Raw genomic sequence first — 18,846 nt, 5'->3', positions numbered from 1 at the left:
TCTGATTGACGTTCAACACATTTTTCCCTGCTTGTTAACAGGCAAGCTTTCTACAGCAACAGTTAACTGAATAATATTGCAAAATCTGTCGAAATCGAACATATTCTCAACGAAACATTAAAAGTAGCGACAATAAAAGAAGTAACGCTTCCGAAGCGATAAGAATCACGGTGACGAAACAGCTCATAACAGAACCGGCCAAGTCTAACTGAAGAGGAAGGAGAAGAAAGATTCACGTCGTAAGTGTGCCTAAAATTTGAATTTCAAGTGAGCGAGTCGATGAAAAAGTGAACCGAAAATACATTGGAACGCTTCCTTGTATTAAAATGACGCTGCGTTAGAAAGACCTCCGCACTTTCCATTTTGAATTTCGATCGCACTTACGGTGTGAATTGGATCGTATGTGAACTGTAAGGTAGATGGACAATAATCAATCAGATGGACAATGGGTAATAGGTCTGTTCCAAGTTTATTTCAGCTGTCAAAACACAAGGTAAATATACATACTGAAGGTATCGCAGACCCTCAGGGAATAGCAAGAAATACGGATCCAAAGTTTCGGGTGAATATAAGATTTGTTATGTTACATCCGTGACATTTGGCATGATCACGTTGTTGGAACTGCGTCGTTTAGTATTGAGTGTTGGCATGTGTTGCAACCTAACAAAGTGAATTTGACTTGTATCCAACATTTTAAAGATTATATTCACCCGAAACTTTGGATCCGTGTGGTTTTGCGGATTTGCGTTACCTTCAGTCAGTATGTATATTTACCTTGGTGAAAACGTCATCCACAGGGACATACCAAAAAAAAACTATTTTGACGAAATGTTCACAGAAGCGTTGAATGCTCTTTTGTTTGTTTTTGGCTTGTCAAAAATCGTTTTTACAGTACGATGGAACAGACCTATTAACCCCAAGGCTGTAAACTTTGCTGATCTGCGCGACCTCTACAAAGTTTACAGCCTTGATTAACCCAACGAGTTTGGTTTAGGCTTCTGATTTTAGTTGATTGGCATCACTGACATACATTCATTAGCTGCTTGCGGTGGCACCATACAACTTCATGTGTCCAAGGAGTATAAAATCATGCCCGCACGTTAGTTAGCGGGCGTGACGCAAGTCCACTACCAAAAATGTTTTACCAAAATTTTTTTGAGGACGGCGGAGCATATTTACAGCAACTTTTTGACTTCTCCCCCTTAACTCCAACGACCCCCAAACTAGGATATCTGGAATCTTGGAATCCATACGAGTTCAACGAACTATCACACGTTACTGCAGCTTCAAAATTGGCCGAGATATTGAACTTCGAAATATTGATGTTTGTTTGAAAATAAGCAAAATTTCGTAATTTCAGATAACTCAAATTGCCTACGTTAGTTAGTTAGTTCCTATGAAAAAGGACGATTTCGTAACTCCTAAACGTTTCTTACGATTTTCCTGAAATTTTGGTTATAGGTCAATCTCGGGCCCTAGATCAAAATAAGATTTTAAAAAATGGGGGTATGTAAGCGTTTTTGGGAGCTAGGACTCCCAGAAGTTTCCATACAATGCCATATAACAGCGTGTGTTGTGTGTGTGTGTGTGTGAAAAGAATTTTTTTTTTCAGCTAGTAATTATGAATTATGATTGGTAAATGTTGGAAAAAGTGTTTTGATGGATTTGGGCTATTTTCGTCATGAGTGATGTGTTCCCAGGTTGGTTCCTAAATTTTGGGATGACAGATGATTCCTCTGGCACTTCCTAACTTCCATCGGATTTTTCGATGTATTTGGGTTTTTTTTCGATATAAGTGAGGTGTTCCGAGGTTGGTTCCTAAATTTTAGGATGCCAGATGATTCCTCTGGCACTTCTTAACTTCCATCGGATTTTTCGATGGATTTGGGTTATTTTCGATATAAGTGAGGTGTTCCGAGGTTGGTTCCTAAATTTTGGGATGACAGATGATTCCTCTGGCACTTCCTAACTTCCAACGGATTTTTCGATGGATTTGGGTTATTTCCGATATAGGTGAGGTGTTCCAAGGTTGGCTCCTAAATTTTAGGATGCCAGATGATTCCTCTGGCACTTCTTAACTTCCATCGGATTTTTCGATGGATTTGGGTTATTTTCGATATAAGTGAGGTGTTCCGAGGTTGGTTCCTAAATTTTGGGATGACAGATGATTCCTCTGGCACTTCCTAACTTCCAACGGATTTTTCGATGGATTTGAGTTATTTTCGATATAAGTGAGGTGTTACAAGTTTGGTTCCTAAATTTTGGGATGACAGATGATTCCTCTGGCACTTCCTAACTTCCATCGGATTTTTCGATGGATTTGGGTTATTTTCGACATGAGTGAGGTGTTCCAAGGTTGATTCCCAAATTTTGGGATGACAGATGATTCCTCTGGCACTTCCTAACTTCTATCGGATTTTTTGATGGATTTGGGTTATTTTCGATATAAGTGAAATGTTCCAAGGTTGGTTCCTAAAATTTGGGATGACAGATGATTCCTCTGGCACTTCCTAACTTCCAACGGATCTTTCGATGGATTTGAGTTATTTTCGATATAAGTGAGGTGTTTCAAGATTGGTTTCTAGATTTTGGGATTCAGATTGATTTCTCTAAAAAAATTTAATTTCCATAAGGTTTTTTGATGTTGTCGAGATGACATACTTACAAAAGTGGTGATATCAGTCAAAAAACCCTTAAAGGGTAAATGTGACGCAAGTCCTTTATCTTACTTACAAAATAACTGATATCGCTGAGGGTGACGCATTGTACGCCGTACGCAAAGGTTTCATCCACAAAAAATTGACCCAAAAAATTTGTCAAAGAAAATTTTACAAAAATAAATTTGCGTCACAAGTGGCAGATGTTGAGGGAAATGGTTAAAAAATGTACTGAAAGAATTTAAACGGAAAAACCGACTAATCTGCCACTTGTGACGCAAATTTATTTTTGTAAAATTTTCTTTGACAAATTTTTTGGGTCAATTTTTTGTTGATGAAACCTTTGCGTACGGCGCACAATGGAACGTAAATGGAAATTGTGTCGCGTCAAATTAGAAAAATGCCCAAAGTAAATGCCGACGCAGTGATCGCATTTATCCAACAGCTGAACGACGATTAAATTGTGATTACATTAAGTGCCCACTCAACAAAAAGCACTTTTTTGGTAAGAGGAAACTAAGACTAAGACTTACATTGTGATATCCGTGTTCGGACTTTTCTTTATTTTTTTTTTGTTTTTATAAGAATGAAATTTGTTATATTTTTTGTTATTTACACCAATATATATGGAATTGAATAGGCAACGAGATTTCATGGCGTTTTATTAGCACCATTACGCTACGTTGTGAGATAAGGTAATATGCCATCGAACCAACAACCAAACCATAAATTGTTCATCTTTCTATGTGTATAATATGGTTGTTGTATAGATCCCAGTGAGCTCAGGCATTCCGGACAAGCACACTCGCATCTTAATGGCACCGATGATCTCACTACGCAGTACAACACCATTTGCATTTGCCAACAGCGTAACGCTCTCGATGACGTCCAGAAACACTTCGTTTGTTCGATGTCTGATGCCTTCCGGGCGCCACGAGACGGCATTCGTCACGACATCGGGTATCCGTGGCTGGATTTCCAATTTATGTCCTTCCTGTGTTATGTATTCTTGTAGAATTTTACCGTCCGTCGTTTGTGGATATCCGAAGTCAATGAGTTCGTCTAGTAGCTCGTATATTACGACAAAATTGTCACGAATGCTCTCCTCCTCTAATTGCTTGAAATATTCAGCAAACACCTGAGCAATCTTATGTAGGCACACAAAGACCAATGTTAAGTTGGGGTTTCTTCGTGACGTGGAAACAAGGAACAAGTTGTTACTTTTGATGTAAGCAAATGTACAGTCGGTGCATTGCAGGATCGGTGTGATCACTCCTTCCTCCTCTTTTTCCAAAATCAGAGGCATAAATTTATCAATGACCGACATATCGATGTCACCACGATAATTACGTGATATTAACACCTGAAAGAGAGAGAGAGAGAGAATTATTTATTCGTCACGCTTCAGCAGAAGAATGGAAATGTGGTAATACCTTTCCCTTAACGTCTAGCACGTAGATCGCAGATGAAGACATGGTCCGTTCTATTCCACTAACGAATCGAAATTCAATTGTAAATAAATAAAAATTTGGATTTTATCGATAAAATCAGAAATTTAATCAGATTTCAAGTCTTATCAAGCAAAACGGCTTAGTGTTGTATGCGATATCAGCAGTGCTTCTTCTTTCGAACAAATCCAAAAATACATTTAAATGTGAAATTAAATGGAAAAACTTAAAATCACTTGTTGTGGTGGTGCCAGACATTTCGTATATGGGCGATGAGCGAAAAAACAAGCACCGGTGAATCGCCAAACGTGAGGGTCAGTCAATTTGGGGCACACATCGTCCCATTCTACTACTAAAACAGTTAATGTTAGGTGGTGGATTTTTCTAATTAAAAGTGTTTTCACGTACCCTATGAAAGAGAGAGAGAGATAGATTTGGAGACCACAAGAGCGATCATGTCCGGAGCGATAGCGGAGGACTTGACGCAGTCTAACTTCCAAAAAAAGAACGAAGAAATTTTTTTGAGACGCGGCAACTATATATAGGCGAGAATTTAAGTTTCTTTCCTTTGGCCTGTATCACCACAAATCCTATTCTATCTTATTCGCGCTTCAAATACGAGCAAAACGCGCTATCACTCGACTATGTAACTTTAAAATTGCCGGAGATACATCGTTTTGAAATTGGCACTTTTGATAGAAAATGCACCAAATTAACGTTATCCAAACAATCAAAACCTTTCAACTTACTCTGTAAACTTAACTATCTATCTATCTATCTATCTATCGACGGACGATCTCGGAAACTAGTCAGCCAATCTCCATGAAATTTTGCAGGAACCTCAGGGTGGGCATAAAAATGAAAATGTGATATGCCATTACCCCAGGAAAAACCAGAGTTTTGTTTTATTGGCCTCGAAGTGGTTTCTGAGTGTGGTTTTCGAGGGTCGGGAACGTGTTTTCGGCTGTAGCTTAGCTGTATTGAAACCTACAGAGGCGTGCGACCCATCAAATGAAAGGTATTCGTAACACGATTCGAACAAAAAAATAATTTAAAAAATCGGGGCAGATTCGTTTGAGCTAGAGTGATTAGAGTGACCAAATTTTGAGCTACTCGAGCGTAGGATGAAAGGACTAATATTTTTTTGGGTTATGAGAGATAGAGAATTACTTTCTTCGGCAAAGTCTCAGAGTTTTACGAGTAGAACAGAGGGGCATATGAGAAAAATGTCGAAAGTTGGAAATGGGTGGGTCAATTGGGGTTTTGGAGATATTTCTTGAATGGTGGCAGATAGAGAATTATTTTCGTCAAATTTTCGATTTTCGTCAAATTTTCTGAATTTCGTCAGATTTTCAAATTTCGTCAGATTTTCAAATTTCGTCAAATTTTCGAATTTCGTCAAATTTTCAAATTTCGTCAAATTTTCGAATTTCGTCAAATTTCGTCAAATTTTCGAATTTCGACAAATTTTCTTGCTGGTCTGTTCCTGAACATCTGCCACTTTGCGACGCAGATTTTTTTGGTAAAATTTTGGTTGTTTCTAGTCAAATTTTTTTTGTAAAAATTATTTGGCAGATGATGAGAAAACCTAAGCCAGCTTGTTTGAACTAATTGGGTGTAAAATTTAATTTTTGCGTAACGAAGCTGAAAGCGTCAACTCTAGCGATATCATTCATTTTAGAAATTGTATTTCAAAGAGATTTTTGTTGGGATGGACCATTTGCAAATTTTTAGTCTACATTTGAGCGTAAAATTATTCGTTTTTTGAAGATTTCTCTGAACCAAAATCTTGTTTAAAAAAAATAAAACCATTAAAGCACGCACAAAAGTGTTTCTTTTGTAGGAAAAATTGGTTTGTAAATCATAACTTAACCCACTTGGAGAAACCTTTGCAGATTATGTAAATTCAGCGCTCCCACAGTGTCCTACTTTCCTACTTTGTCCTACATTTTAAAAATTCGTCCTACTTGTCCTACTGTCCTGCGTAGGACATTTTTGCTAAACCATTCTCATACATTTCTATAAAAATTAAACTTTTATTCGGTTCCTACTGTAGTCTGCAGTCGAATTTAATGCCCAAGGTACATGGAAAGTCAACTTGTACGTGAAAATCACAATCTTAGAGTAGATCTGGTAGATTCGGATTAAGACGAGAATTACTCTTCTGTGACTTACATTTTCCTTCTCGTTCGGGGAATGAACAATTTAGCGACAATGTGTAAATGGTTTCACTCATTGTATGAATGATTCGCAAAATTGTTCGACTTTCGTTAGTGATTCATTAGTGGTTGGACTAAGCCTAATCCGTTCTTTACTTCTATATACTCAGAGAAGAGTATAACCTGAAGTGAATATAACCTGACGTACCTCATTTTCATTCCACAGAGCAAATGCCTATCAAATGAGGCTAAAAAAAAAACAAATAAAGTAAAATAGGAACAAACTGAGTTTAGACACTCTTCCCTTACACAGGACTCACGTTAAGAGAATGACCTCGAGAACTAGCAGCGGTCCAAAAACCAGAGTGGACGGACTATCTTCAGTTGTTTCCGCTAGCCTCTTACACAAGACAGCAGTAAATCTTTCGATTGAACTTGGGTTTAGAAAGTTTACAAAAGTGATTGCCATCTACTGATGGAAAATCGGGTGTCAAAGAAAACATTCCCAAAAAAAAATGAGAAGTAGAAGTAGTCACAGTCAACAAATGAATCTTGTTCAATGGAGTCATATTTGATTCATAGGACCACAACACTGGTCATGATATTGGAGATTTCTTGTTTTCATCATTCCGAAAGTCTTGAAATTGGTGCTTGTCAGCACAAAGAAGTCAAGCCCGAGTACGAGAATAGAGGAACAAGAAAGGTAGAATGTCGTAGTTAGTTCGGGCACCAAAATACAAATATTAACTATGAAGAAGTCCTATTACTCTTCATGTGAAAATATTGTCCTACATGTCCTACCGAAGGAGAGGAAATTTTTAGTAGGACCACTGTAAATTTAAACAATAAGTTTACTTAAAAACCACTTTTTCCTTTAAAAGTAACACCAATACCCTCTCTAGCAACCAAACTTCGTTTTGACGCAGTCAAAATACCACCTTATTTTGACAAATGTGACACTGACTTTTTCTTGTAATAGAGTTGCCGTGCCGCGCTCTTTTTTAAAGCAATATTGACGTCACTCGAAAAAGACAAACTTTAAACTTTATTTCATTTTTGCACACCAAAATAACGGAGCAACACACAAAAAAACTCGTCACAATCACAAATTATTCATTTTCGAACACCGAAATGGTTAATCAAGACGTAATATTTTCAACATAAAAAATGAAATCGCTGCTCATACTTCAATTAATTTATTTTTAAAAGTGTAAAATTTTCTATGACAGAATACACTGTAAAGTTTTACCACCTTAATTTTCCTAGTTTGGTTGCTAGAGAGGGTATTGGTAACACATTTTTGCGTGCTTAAGTGGTTTTCTGAAAAAACTTGACGGAAGTGCAAAACAAAGATTTAAGAATAATAAGGATTACATCATTTTCCAACGCGAAAACCATTATCGAGAAAAACATTGTGGAAGCGATAAATTATCGTCAAATCGATAATCGAAAATATCCGACCATCCGAGAACAAATCATGGTCGAACATGACCCAGAAATCAGTCCAATCGAATACACAGGCAAAGTTTCTGTAGCAAATTTCAGGGTTTGCAGGGTTTGCAGTCATGATCATTTTTCCCATTTCTCTGGTCGACTAAAACGACCGCAGCGATATATCGATACGATAATGTCATTTCACAAAACGTCCCAGCCGCAAAAGAGCGCAAGTGACATTTCAGCTAAAAAAGTTTTGATATTTTCATTGTAATTTCGATTAAATGTCTGCTAAAGTTGTCAATTTTCACTGAACTTGAACTTTATGAAACATTTAAAAACATAAAATTTGTCACGGTGTAATATCGTGCCCATTCGTGCCATCCACTCATTTGGTGGAGCTGTGCAGCAACAAAATTGAAAATGGCCTGGCAACAGAATTGGTCGCAACCGCTAAACAATTTTGCGATGCCTGCCGTTCCGAATCAGCCGCCGCAAATGGGTGCCTACAATCCCATCAATTCGATGCAATTCAATCCGACAATGACACCAGAACAACACTTTGCGATGCAACAGAACTGGCAGCAGTGGCAAACTTATCAACAGCAGTATGCACAATGGCAAGCTACGTATGGCGAAAAGGTAAAATGTGAAACAAGCGACCGTTGGTGTCGAAGCTGAGTTGTTCCTTCATTTTAGTATCAACAGGAGATGCAACAGAAATTTGGTCAAAACACATCGATTATGCCGCCCATTGTGCCACAAATGGGTTCGGTGTCATCCATGCCACCAACATCAATTAGTCATTTACCTCCACCTCCGCCCAATCAACCAGCGCCTTTACCACCGCCACCTCCAGATCAAACAAACAGCAATAGTTCACATGATTCGTCAAATCAGCGACCATTTCAAGCGACTGCAGTGTCAGCTAGATCCACACACTTTCCGAATCAACCGGCTGTGAATCAACAGTTTAACAACAGAGGTGTGGCCAGTGGAATCGGTCAAAATGCAGTTCCATTCTCCGGTCACGCTGGACGCAATCAATTCGAACCGGTAACCACCAATAATGCTGCTCCAACGACAAATAAGTTTGTCGCCGAGCCATTGAATCAAGTCACCGAAGACGTGACCGATAAGACACCGGAAGAAAAGGCCTTCGACGAGCAGTTTAAAAAGTGGGAAGAAGAGTTTACCAAATGGAAATTACAGAATGCCAATCATCCGGACACGCGGGCGTACATGGAATACGAGCAGAAAATGGAAGAATGTCGAACGAAGTTGCTGGAGCGTAGGGAGCAAATGAAACGAAGGAAACTGGAATTGCTGCAACAACAACAACAGCAACAGCAACAGAAACTACAGCAATTGCAATCGCCGCTACAAAATACTTCCGTTCCGCAAGATCAATTGTCACGCGTATCCAATGAACACAATCCTATCGGTTACAGTCAGTCCAGTGGGTCGTCAGAAATCAACGATCCAATGGACAAAGTTAATTGTAGCAGTGATGTAGTTCCACCATCGCTGGAGACTTCCTCAAACAGTCAATTGTTCAACCGAGGTTCCGTGATTGGGTCGGGTATACCAGGATTGGATTTGGTTGAGGACAGGCCGAACGATAACGATGCAGACGTCGACAACGATACGGTCGTCATCAATGACATATCACCGAAACGGGAAGATAAAATGGCTCAACCGATTGCCAACGCTCAACGACCGGACCTAGAAGCCATTTCCAGGGGAATCACAAGCATATTAGGTGATCCGAACCTTGCGTCGTTGCTGTCCAACATCCAATCGAAAGCGGTTTCGAATCCGGTAGCAAAATCTGCCATTCCATCGCTACTTGATATGAAGATGCCAGATATTGATCCGGACTCCGTTCCTCGATTCAACTGGAGAGACGACGATGACGATGATGACGACGACGATGATGATGATGTTCATGAGGGCCAAAACTCGCATTCGTCGTTCCATCAACCGCAAGAGATCGACTCGTCCAGCAACAATCAATCGAACGAGAACACTCAAGCGATCAATTCCAATCAGCTGAACAATTGCGACGATGATCCATACGATGACGATTTCGATCCGAATCGGGAACATGAACGATTCGCCGGCGATATGAATTACGAAGACGGTAACGATGAGGATGATCGGCCGTTTCAAATGAATCCGATGGACAGGAACAGAAACGACTATTCCAGGCCGATGATGAATTCTCGTGACAATTTCAATCGGAAATCGGTCAATCAATTCGGTTCGTCGAACTTTATGAACGACAGTCAGCCGAACGGCGATAATTTCAGCAGAAATCGTTCGAATTTCCTGAACAGCGACAATGGGCCGGCCAGTAATTTCAATCAAAATCGGAATTTCGCCAACGACAATTTCAACGCGAATCGATCCAATTTCAACGAGAATATGCGAGGAAGTGCGGGCAATTCGCAGCAACAGAACTCCTTCAATTTCCAAGCGAATCGAAGGAATCCGTTCGACAGGTCGACGTTTGGTAACAATTCGAATTTCGGCAACGACAGCAACAATTTCCCGCAAAGTTCGTCATCGAATTTCGGTGGCAGTAACAACAACTTCGGAAAGAACTTCAACCAGCCAATGGCCAACGGTCAATTCAACAACGACAGCTGTGGATTTAATGAGAGAAGTGATGATCGGAACAATTTTGGTGGCGACAGTTCGAACGATTTTTGTCGTCGAAGGAATTTCCAAGACTACGACGGACCAAATTTCACAGACATCTCCAACTCTCAATCAAACTATCGTAACAACAGTCGACCGGACGACAACAATTTCGGTCAAAACAATTCCCAGCCCTTCAACAATGTACAAAACCGTGGCGGACTTCCAGCTGACTCCTTTACATCGGACAATGCAAAAGACGAGGATTTCTTCCGGCCGACCAAAGTCATTGACTATTCGGCGAACAGCAAGCGACCCACAACAACAATGCAAGACGATGAGGGCATCAAACCGATGAAAGTAGTCGATTACGGTCATCACACAATGGGAATTGTCTCGCGACCGCAAAACTTATCGCGACCTCGACCATCCAACAAATACCTCGCCGGTGACGATTTCTTTCCAGTCAAGACAATCGACTACAATCACTCGTCCAACAAGCATATGATTAAGGAGTACTACTACAGCATCGTGTCCAAGTGGGATCCGAACACAAGCAATGCAAAGTCGCAACAATTGCAACAATCGCAACCGATTCCGAACAGAAGTGTTGTAATAGATGTTGGGAGTGGTGGTGGCGTTAGTGGTAGTGGTGGCAACAGCGATCCAATGAAACCAAAATTCCAACCGAATAGAAGGACAAAGGAGCTGAAGGAGATCACCTACGAGCAATTGTCATCGATTAATACGGCGACAAAGCAGGGCAAGAGATTTAAACGAACGCTAATCATGAAGGTGAGTACGCACAGCATTTAGCCATTTTCAATTTGCATTTCGTATCCAATTCAGTGCGAGGTAAAAGTTTCCTTTTTTATTGATGATAGAAAAGTGGCTGAACGTCTACTTGTTCTGCGAATAGACAAAAATAAAGGTCAACTCCTATGATGGCCGCAGCGGCAATATACGGCTTGAGATGTGTTCATGAAATAGTCGGCAATAGACGGGGATATTGTGTCGGATGTCAGGAAACGTTCGATTTTCGCATGACTGTCGGTTTTTGTTCTTCTTTTGCTTAGCGTCTACTTTTAGTCAAAAAAAAATATTTTTTCCTAGATTTTAAACGAAAATTTTATTTATTTTTACGTTCGCATTGTAAACATTTAACATTAAAGTATCACACAAAAAAATCCACTAAACTGAGGGTGTTAATGATTTCACGTCCATGCCGCACTATACATCATGCGGAAGCAGAGCAATCCTTTTGAATCAGAAAAAAGGCTTCGGGTCGACCTGTTTCAAACCCGGATCTGAACTAAAATTTAAGTTTCTACCCGAACTTCGTCTGAAACTGAAATTTTGCGCTCAACCCGAACGTGACCCGAGTCTGAACTTCTACTTTCGGGTCAAGTTTCTCGTGAAAATATGTGATTTCTGATGTAAAAAGTTCGGGTTCGACCTGAAAGCCTTAAAATTTTCAAGGTTTTTAGGGAAAAAATTCAGAACCAGACCCGAAAGTAAAAGTTCAGGTTCGGGTTGAACGCGAAAAAAATCTGACACAATTCTTCCGGAATTTCGCTTGGGCGGGTCACATTTTATCTTTAATTTTTTTTGTATTTAACTCTGGACTCGAGATTTCCATTTTAGTAAGGCTCACTAGCTGCATTTTGGTGCATTTTGGTATAAAAGCGTGAATTTTTTACCATTGATAAATATACATTTGGGGATTCCAAAACGATTAGGAGACTTTGAAAAAGTGACATCTAGCGCCATCTTCATCCGGTTGAAGTTTTCGATGCAGAGGTAACTTTGATGAATTTCTGTGTAGCGGGAATCGAAGCTACGCAGGTGATATTGGTCTCAAACGATAGCTGAGGGTTCAAAGTGTTTTTTTAGTGCAAAAAAATTTCACGAATTTTCCGATTTTCCCGCAGTTTTTCCGAATTTTCTTAAAAAATGATATTTTAAAACTGAGGTGAAAGTTAAGTAATTTTTAAAATTGATTGTTGCACATTCAGTTTCCAAACTTTTAACGATGAAAAAGTTTTTGGATGTTCCGCAGCAGTGGTAACTAGTTTCAGTTTTCATCGAAAATGTGAACCCTTTTGCATGGCGAATTTTTTTCGGCGAAATTTTTTTTCGTAAATTTAATGAGACTAGTACTGGCAATGCTAGGCATGATCTAAAAACAAAATAAAACCAGTTTTCCGATTTTTAAAAAAATATTAAGTTTCCGAAATCTGCTAAAATCTGTAAATTTTCCTCCTTCGGTGAACTTGACAGACTCTAAAAAATCCATAAACGCCGCAAACAGCACAAGATTACAAGATTAAATGCTTAGCTGGGACCCTCAGCTTTCAAACGATACCAAACACTCTACTTCCGGATCAAAGGATGTATGCCTTGTGATGTGAGATATGTGGTTGGACCCAAAATTTCAAGCAAATTTCGAAATATATGAGAAGTAAGTGGAAAAGCCGTAAAAATCATTTTTAAAGGGCTATTGATTAGAAAACGGAAGTTGTCAAAAGCTGACTCACCCAAAATAATTAAAATGGTTTTGTTTTGCCTTTTCCACTTACCTCTCATATATTTCGAAATTTGCGTGAAATCGCGTCCAACCACATATCTCACATCACAGGTCATACATCCTTTGATCCGGTTGTGGAGTGTTTGGTATCGTTTGAAAGCTGAGGGGCTAAGCGTTTAAAGTATGTTTGTGCTGCTTGAAACGTTTGTGGATTTTTTAGGGTCTGTCAAAGTTCGCCGAAGGAGGAAAATTCACAGATTTCAGCAGATTTCGGAAACTCAATATTTTTTTAAAAATCGAAAAACTGGTTTTATTTTGTTTTTAGATCATGCCTGGCATTCCCAGTACTAGTCTCATTAAATTTACGAAACAAAATTTCGCCGAAAAAAATTCGCCATGCAAAAGGGTTCACATTTTCGATGAAAACTGAAACTATTTACCACTGCTGCGGAACATCCAAAAACTTTTTCATCGTTAAAAGTTTGGAAACTGAACGTGCAACAATCAATTTTAAAAATTACTTAACTTTCCCCTCAGTTTTAAAATATCATTTTTCAGAAAATTCGGAAAAAATGCGGGAAAATCGGAAAATTCGTGAAATTTTTTTGCACTAAAAAAACTTTGAACCCTCAGCTATCGTTTGAGACCAATATCACCTGCGTAGCTTCGATTCCCGCTACACAGAAATTCATCAAAGTTACCTCTGCATCGAAAACTTCAACTGGATGTAGATGGCGCTAGAGGTCACTTTTCCAAAGTCTCCTAATCGTTTTGGAATCCCCAAATGCATATTTATCAATGGTTAAAAATTCACGCTTTTATACCAAAATGCACCAAAAAATGTATTTTGTTCAACTAGTGAGCCCTACTGTTTTTTTCACTTTATAATCCAGAAAGCACAGGTGTACAAGTCCATAACTGGCTGAGTCCACTGATAATTTTTCCGAAATAGAAAAGATTTTTTACGTTTTGAGGGCGCTGCCCTTACGCGCAAGGGATTTCTGGTGGATGCAATGACCCTGGTCATAATATGTTGAGATCCGTCCAATCTCGTAGTGAAGAAGCAACAAAACGTAAGGTCAAATTAACCGTTATTTAATCCATATATTTATGAAGAATTCGGAACGAAAAAAAGTTTTTGGAAAACTTTTCAAAAATTGACCTTTTGTTGTCTTCAGAAACCCCAATTCCAGAAGTTTTGACTTTTTGGAAGCTTTTTTGTCGTGCCGAGTTAACGTTGATAAATATTTGAAATATCCCTTACGCGTAAAAAATGCTCAACTCAAAAATGGCTCGTTTCGGGCACCCTTAAAACATAAAACAAAGATCGGTGAACTCGACCGGTTGTGCTTTTTGGATTAAAGTGTAAAAATCGATCCGCCCTAAAGACTCCAGGTAGTATAGCTTACGACAAGTCAGGTCATCTCACCTGGATCTGAAAAGGAAATCCTCAAACGACCTGACGACCAAAATTTTCAGCATTAACCTTAAGATTTCAGAGAAAATCGTTGGCTTTCGAGTTCTGAAAAATATCAAGTCGTAGCTACCAGGCCAAATTCACGTTTCAGTTCAAATAAGGCTGTAAAATTCTCTAACCCTAAGACAGGTAAAATTCTCCATTAAAATTGACTCTGGCTAATTTTGGTATGACAAATCAATGAAAGCAAATGGCCGATTGGAAATCTCATTCCCAGTTTCCTACTACCCCTTCAAAGCTCTATTATTAAGTGAATAGTCGATAGTAAAGAATCTGGAAAACACTGAGCCTGGGGCTGGGATTAAAAAGCATGTTAAAAATTTGAAATTGATTACTCAGTCCCAAAACTTCCACTAGTTACTAATGATTATGTAGGTCCATCATCTTCAGTATCACAGCTATGTGCGCTTACAACAGAGGAATGCTAATACGGCATCTCGCTGCACCTACTCAGAATATGTTACGTTACTCTATATTGAACGCTAGACTATTCAATTCACTCAACACTCAATGATTGAGATCATTGTCGGTGGCCTGGTAAAAACTAGAGTAGACCTTGCGATCAAAGACTAAGTTCACCGATGGCTGATATATGTGAAGTTCGATTTAACATTTGGCCCCAATTTCCATTAATTTCCAGCGAAGCACGGTGAACGACTATCCCATTGGCCATAAATTCTATCCGTCGATAAAGTGGCAATTATTAAATGAGGAAAGCCGGAAGAGGCCGTGTTTGCCGACGAAACGCGGCAAAAGGAAACGGAAAGACGGCCAAATTATTCCGTTGAATAAAGCCATCCCTGCACCCGATTCACTGAATGACTACGAAGAAATTCTCTCCAATGACGACGAGTGAGTGCCGATCGCATGAAAGGCCAGCTGTGCAGTCAATTAACTCGGTCTTATACGATTTCAGTTCGCTTGAAGAGTACGAGGGAACGTTGGATAATGGTAAAGCTGATGCAAGGACAGACTATCGAAAAGTGAATGCTGCTGCTACAAAACCATCAACTGGTCGGCCAATGAGACAAAATGTTGTACTGTTGGAAGACATCATATACAATCCGGGTAGACAGGGACGGCCACACAAGTAAGTAATTTTTTATTGTTATACGTCCAGCTATCTACCTACCACTCGGTTGCTTGAGGAGGAATCTTACAATCTTACAACCGTTTTGAATTAATGTTTTTTTGTGCCTCAGAATTGTGATAATTATGAGAGGACCGCCAGGTTCGGGCAAAACTTTTTTGGCGAAATTGATAAAGGACAAGGAAGCCGAAAATGATGGCGTAGCCGTTCGTATTCTCAGTATCGACGACTATTTCAAAACGGAAATCGATGAGGTCAGGAAGTGTCCAGAGACCGGTAAAAATGTAAAGCGAAAATCCAGTCTTTCCAGCCTTTGCGGTTCGCTCATTTTCCAATACGTTTTCAGTTAAACGTGAAGCGAATGGTTTACGAATACGAAGAAGACATGGAGGACACGTACATGCAATACTTGATGAAATCGTACAAAAAAACGGTGGTCGACGGACTGTTCGATTTTATCATTGTCGATTCCATTGCGTCCACACTGCGCCACTACACCGAATTTTACAATTTTGCTAAAGCGTACGCGTTCACGGTAAGTTATGACCATTGCAATGCGTCAATGCGATCAACCAATTGAACGATTGTTTTCTGCATTCCAGCCGTACACATGCGAAATGGAAATGGATGCCGATACCTGCTTCAAACGAAACATTCACCAACGAACGCTGGACGAAATCAGGCGCTATTGTAATAATTGGTCGAAGACGCCGGAACAATATCTGAAATTGGACTACGACAGTTTCGTTCGAGATGCGGGACATGTCGACCAGGAAAATTAGGTCTGCGTGAGAATGTTGGCTGCGGGGATGTATGGCATTGTCAATTTTGCGATCATGATTGTTTAGTCAGTAAGGAAATAAAAACAAATTAATTTCTCAAAGAATGTGTCGGGATTCGTTTCACATTTGATGACATGGGAATGGGAATAGTGGTCAATGTCGTCAGCTGCATTCTTGTATCCAGAAGAGAGCACAAATAACATAAAGAAATGTTTGTCACCCTTAGAACTGGGAAGAAGATGGACCGTTAGGAGTGATAATATTCTGGGAACAGACCTCCGAAGTCCTCAAAAATTTCATAAATCCAGGAGAACGTTCAAAAAACTGTTGAAAATCGCTGTTATTCCTGTGTTCTAGAACTAGGAAGGAAGTAGACCTTCTGGAGTGACGTAGTTGTGGGAACTGACCTCTAGACACCCTAATCTTTTCCCAAATCCAGAGGAAGCAGCAAAAAACTGATGGAATTGCTTGTTATCCTTGAGTTCTAGAGCTGGAATGAAGGTGGACCTTCTGGAAAGACGGAATTCTAGAAACCGATCTCCAGACACCCTAGTCTTTCCACAAATGCAGAGGAAACACGAAAACCACTGATCGAAATGCTTGCTTGTTATTATTCAGTTCTAGCAACGGGATGCATGCAGGAAGAACCAGTAGTAGTTATACAGTTGCAGATCATTCAAAGGCATCGTGGTCTTGTGATTTTTTTAGTAAAAGTTGGTTCAAATCCTTAGAAACGCCGACACTTTTCCTACGTAGAAAATGCGCTATTAAAGTACTGATGCTTCGTAGAGCTGTAGCACCCGATCCTTCGACATGTCAGCTGTTGGCCACTTTTTGTTGAAATAGTATTGAGATCATCAAAACATATTCAGATTTGCAGGAGATATCTAAGTTAAAGTCCAACAAAGTGTACACTGTACAGCCTTGGAAAGAAGTGGTCTCAAATCGATTGTCTTTTGAGTCGTTTTTCGAACATTTGAGACTTTGATTTTAACCCAGTAAGATACTGCATACACACATTTTATTCCCTTTAGTCTAGCCGTGACGTCAATTAAAGTAAAACTTTCAATGAGAGGTCATCGATTAGTACAAATAACGATACAGAACGAAGGACACTTCAAAAAAAAAATGTTTTTACTACCTGTCCAATGCGAAAGTAGACCATTACATAGCAGTTTGTCCCCTGCGAAAATGAACCATTATATGTGGTCTGTAAAGGCTGTGCCTTTATCAAATAATTGAAACACAGAAGACTTTACGGGACGAATATTTATTGCGCGTTGATTGACTCGAGTGCCGGTAATGGAATGAATCTCTATTTACAAGTATAGGGATAAGATGAGCGTACAAACATTTACATGTGTGACTTGTCATTCATAATAGAGTAGGAGGCGAGTTCCTACATGGTCCATTGTCGGTTCATTTATTTTCATTTTTTTGTGTGGAAATAAACTTTTGCATGGGGTAGGTAGTGAACCAGAATGCATCGGATGTTGTTACATACTTCATTACTTCGGAAACAACTTTGTGATACTTGCAAACTCCATCGTCTATTTCTTGCTTCACCAACTGTTTTTGTGAAACATATAGCTGGATACCTCGCCTTCGCCTTGCATATTCAAACTTGTGGAAAAGACAGTTACTGAAGCTTGTTGCACAAAAACACACTTGAAGTTTTGTCTTAGTACAAAATTGTTTGCTCGTGTACTTTCCATTGGATACTAATAAACGACCGATAAATTAATTCAAAACTACCGATAAGAAATAATAAATGACCGATAAATACGGTACCGATAGAAAATAATAAATTATCGATAGACAAATTCACAAGTACCGATAAAAATATTCAAAACTACCGATAACTTTTTACCGGTAAAAAGTGATAAAATACCGATAAATTAATAATTTTACGACTATTCATCGGTCAAATTCCATTTTTTATCGGTAGTTTATTACTTTCTATCGGTAGTTCAATATTTTCTATTGGTAGTTCATTATTATCTATCGGCAGTTCATTATTTTCTATCGATAGTTCATCACTGGGGCCTTTCTGTTGATTTTTCTTCGATTTCAAATGGAAATTTTTCTACTGAGGACCTTTCTGTTAATTTTTTTCGATTTCGAATCAAAATTTTTCCTACTGAGGCTTTTCTGTTAATTTTTTTTTTGATTTCCAATCGAAATGTTTCCACTCAGGACCTTTCTGTTAATTTCTTTCCGATTTCAAATGGAAATTTTTCTACTGAGGAGTCCTCAGTGAGGACCTTTCTCTTAATTTTTTCGATTTCCAATCAAAATGTTTTCGATTTTCAATCGTAATTTTTCCACTGTAATGCAGGGGCCACTGAAAACCCTGTGTCCAAAGTGAGGTTCGGAGCATGTTAAAGTGTTTTTCGGTAGAGTTTAGTGTCCTGATAAAGAAAAGTTAGGGTGCCAGGGTTCCTGGGCAATAACTTTTGGCGGCGGCTTAAAGCCGAAAATCCGATTTTCACGCTTTTCATTGAATATCACGAGAACCCGTAAAGATAAAAAATTAGTTTCTTCGGGAAAAATGTAGAGTTTTGAATTCTGAACAACATTTCCGAATACAAAAAGTTTGTGGAAAATACTGGATGGGCCGAAAAAATTA

General features: G+C 39.1%; 2 protein-coding genes across 2 annotated transcripts; one reads left to right on the top strand and one right to left on the bottom strand.

The window, feature by feature from the left end:
• Positions 1-3,330: 3,330 nt before the first annotated feature.
• On the bottom strand, positions 3,331-4,330 carry LOC119074405 (AP-1 complex subunit mu-1-like). The gene is made up of 2 exons (XM_037180528.1): positions 4,091-4,330; positions 3,331-4,020 (listed from the first exon to the last, which is right to left on the bottom strand). The coding sequence occupies exons 1-2, from the start codon at positions 4,130-4,132 to the stop codon at positions 3,400-3,402; spliced, it is 663 nt and encodes a 220-aa protein (XP_037036423.1). The 5' UTR covers positions 4,133-4,330; the 3' UTR covers positions 3,331-3,399.
• Positions 4,331-7,930: 3,600 nt separating this feature from the next.
• On the top strand, positions 7,931-16,323 carry LOC119074402 (transcription factor mef2A-like). Its single transcript, XM_037180524.1, has 7 exons — positions 7,931-8,340; positions 8,398-11,136; positions 14,986-15,197; positions 15,262-15,435; positions 15,548-15,719; positions 15,782-15,970; positions 16,038-16,323. Exons 1-7 carry the CDS (start codon positions 8,122-8,124, stop codon positions 16,215-16,217), a joined length of 3,885 nt encoding a protein of 1,294 aa, XP_037036419.1. The 5' UTR covers positions 7,931-8,121; the 3' UTR covers positions 16,218-16,323.
• Positions 16,324-18,846: the final 2,523 nt, after the last annotated feature.

Source organism: Bradysia coprophila, unplaced genomic scaffold (assembly GCF_014529535.1).
Source record: "Bradysia coprophila strain Holo2 unplaced genomic scaffold, BU_Bcop_v1 contig_151, whole genome shotgun sequence".
NCBI lineage: Eukaryota > Metazoa > Arthropoda > Insecta > Diptera > Sciaridae > Bradysia > Bradysia coprophila.
Note: the sequence above shows the minus strand (reverse complement) of the source record. Positions and strands in the feature narration are given on the sequence as shown.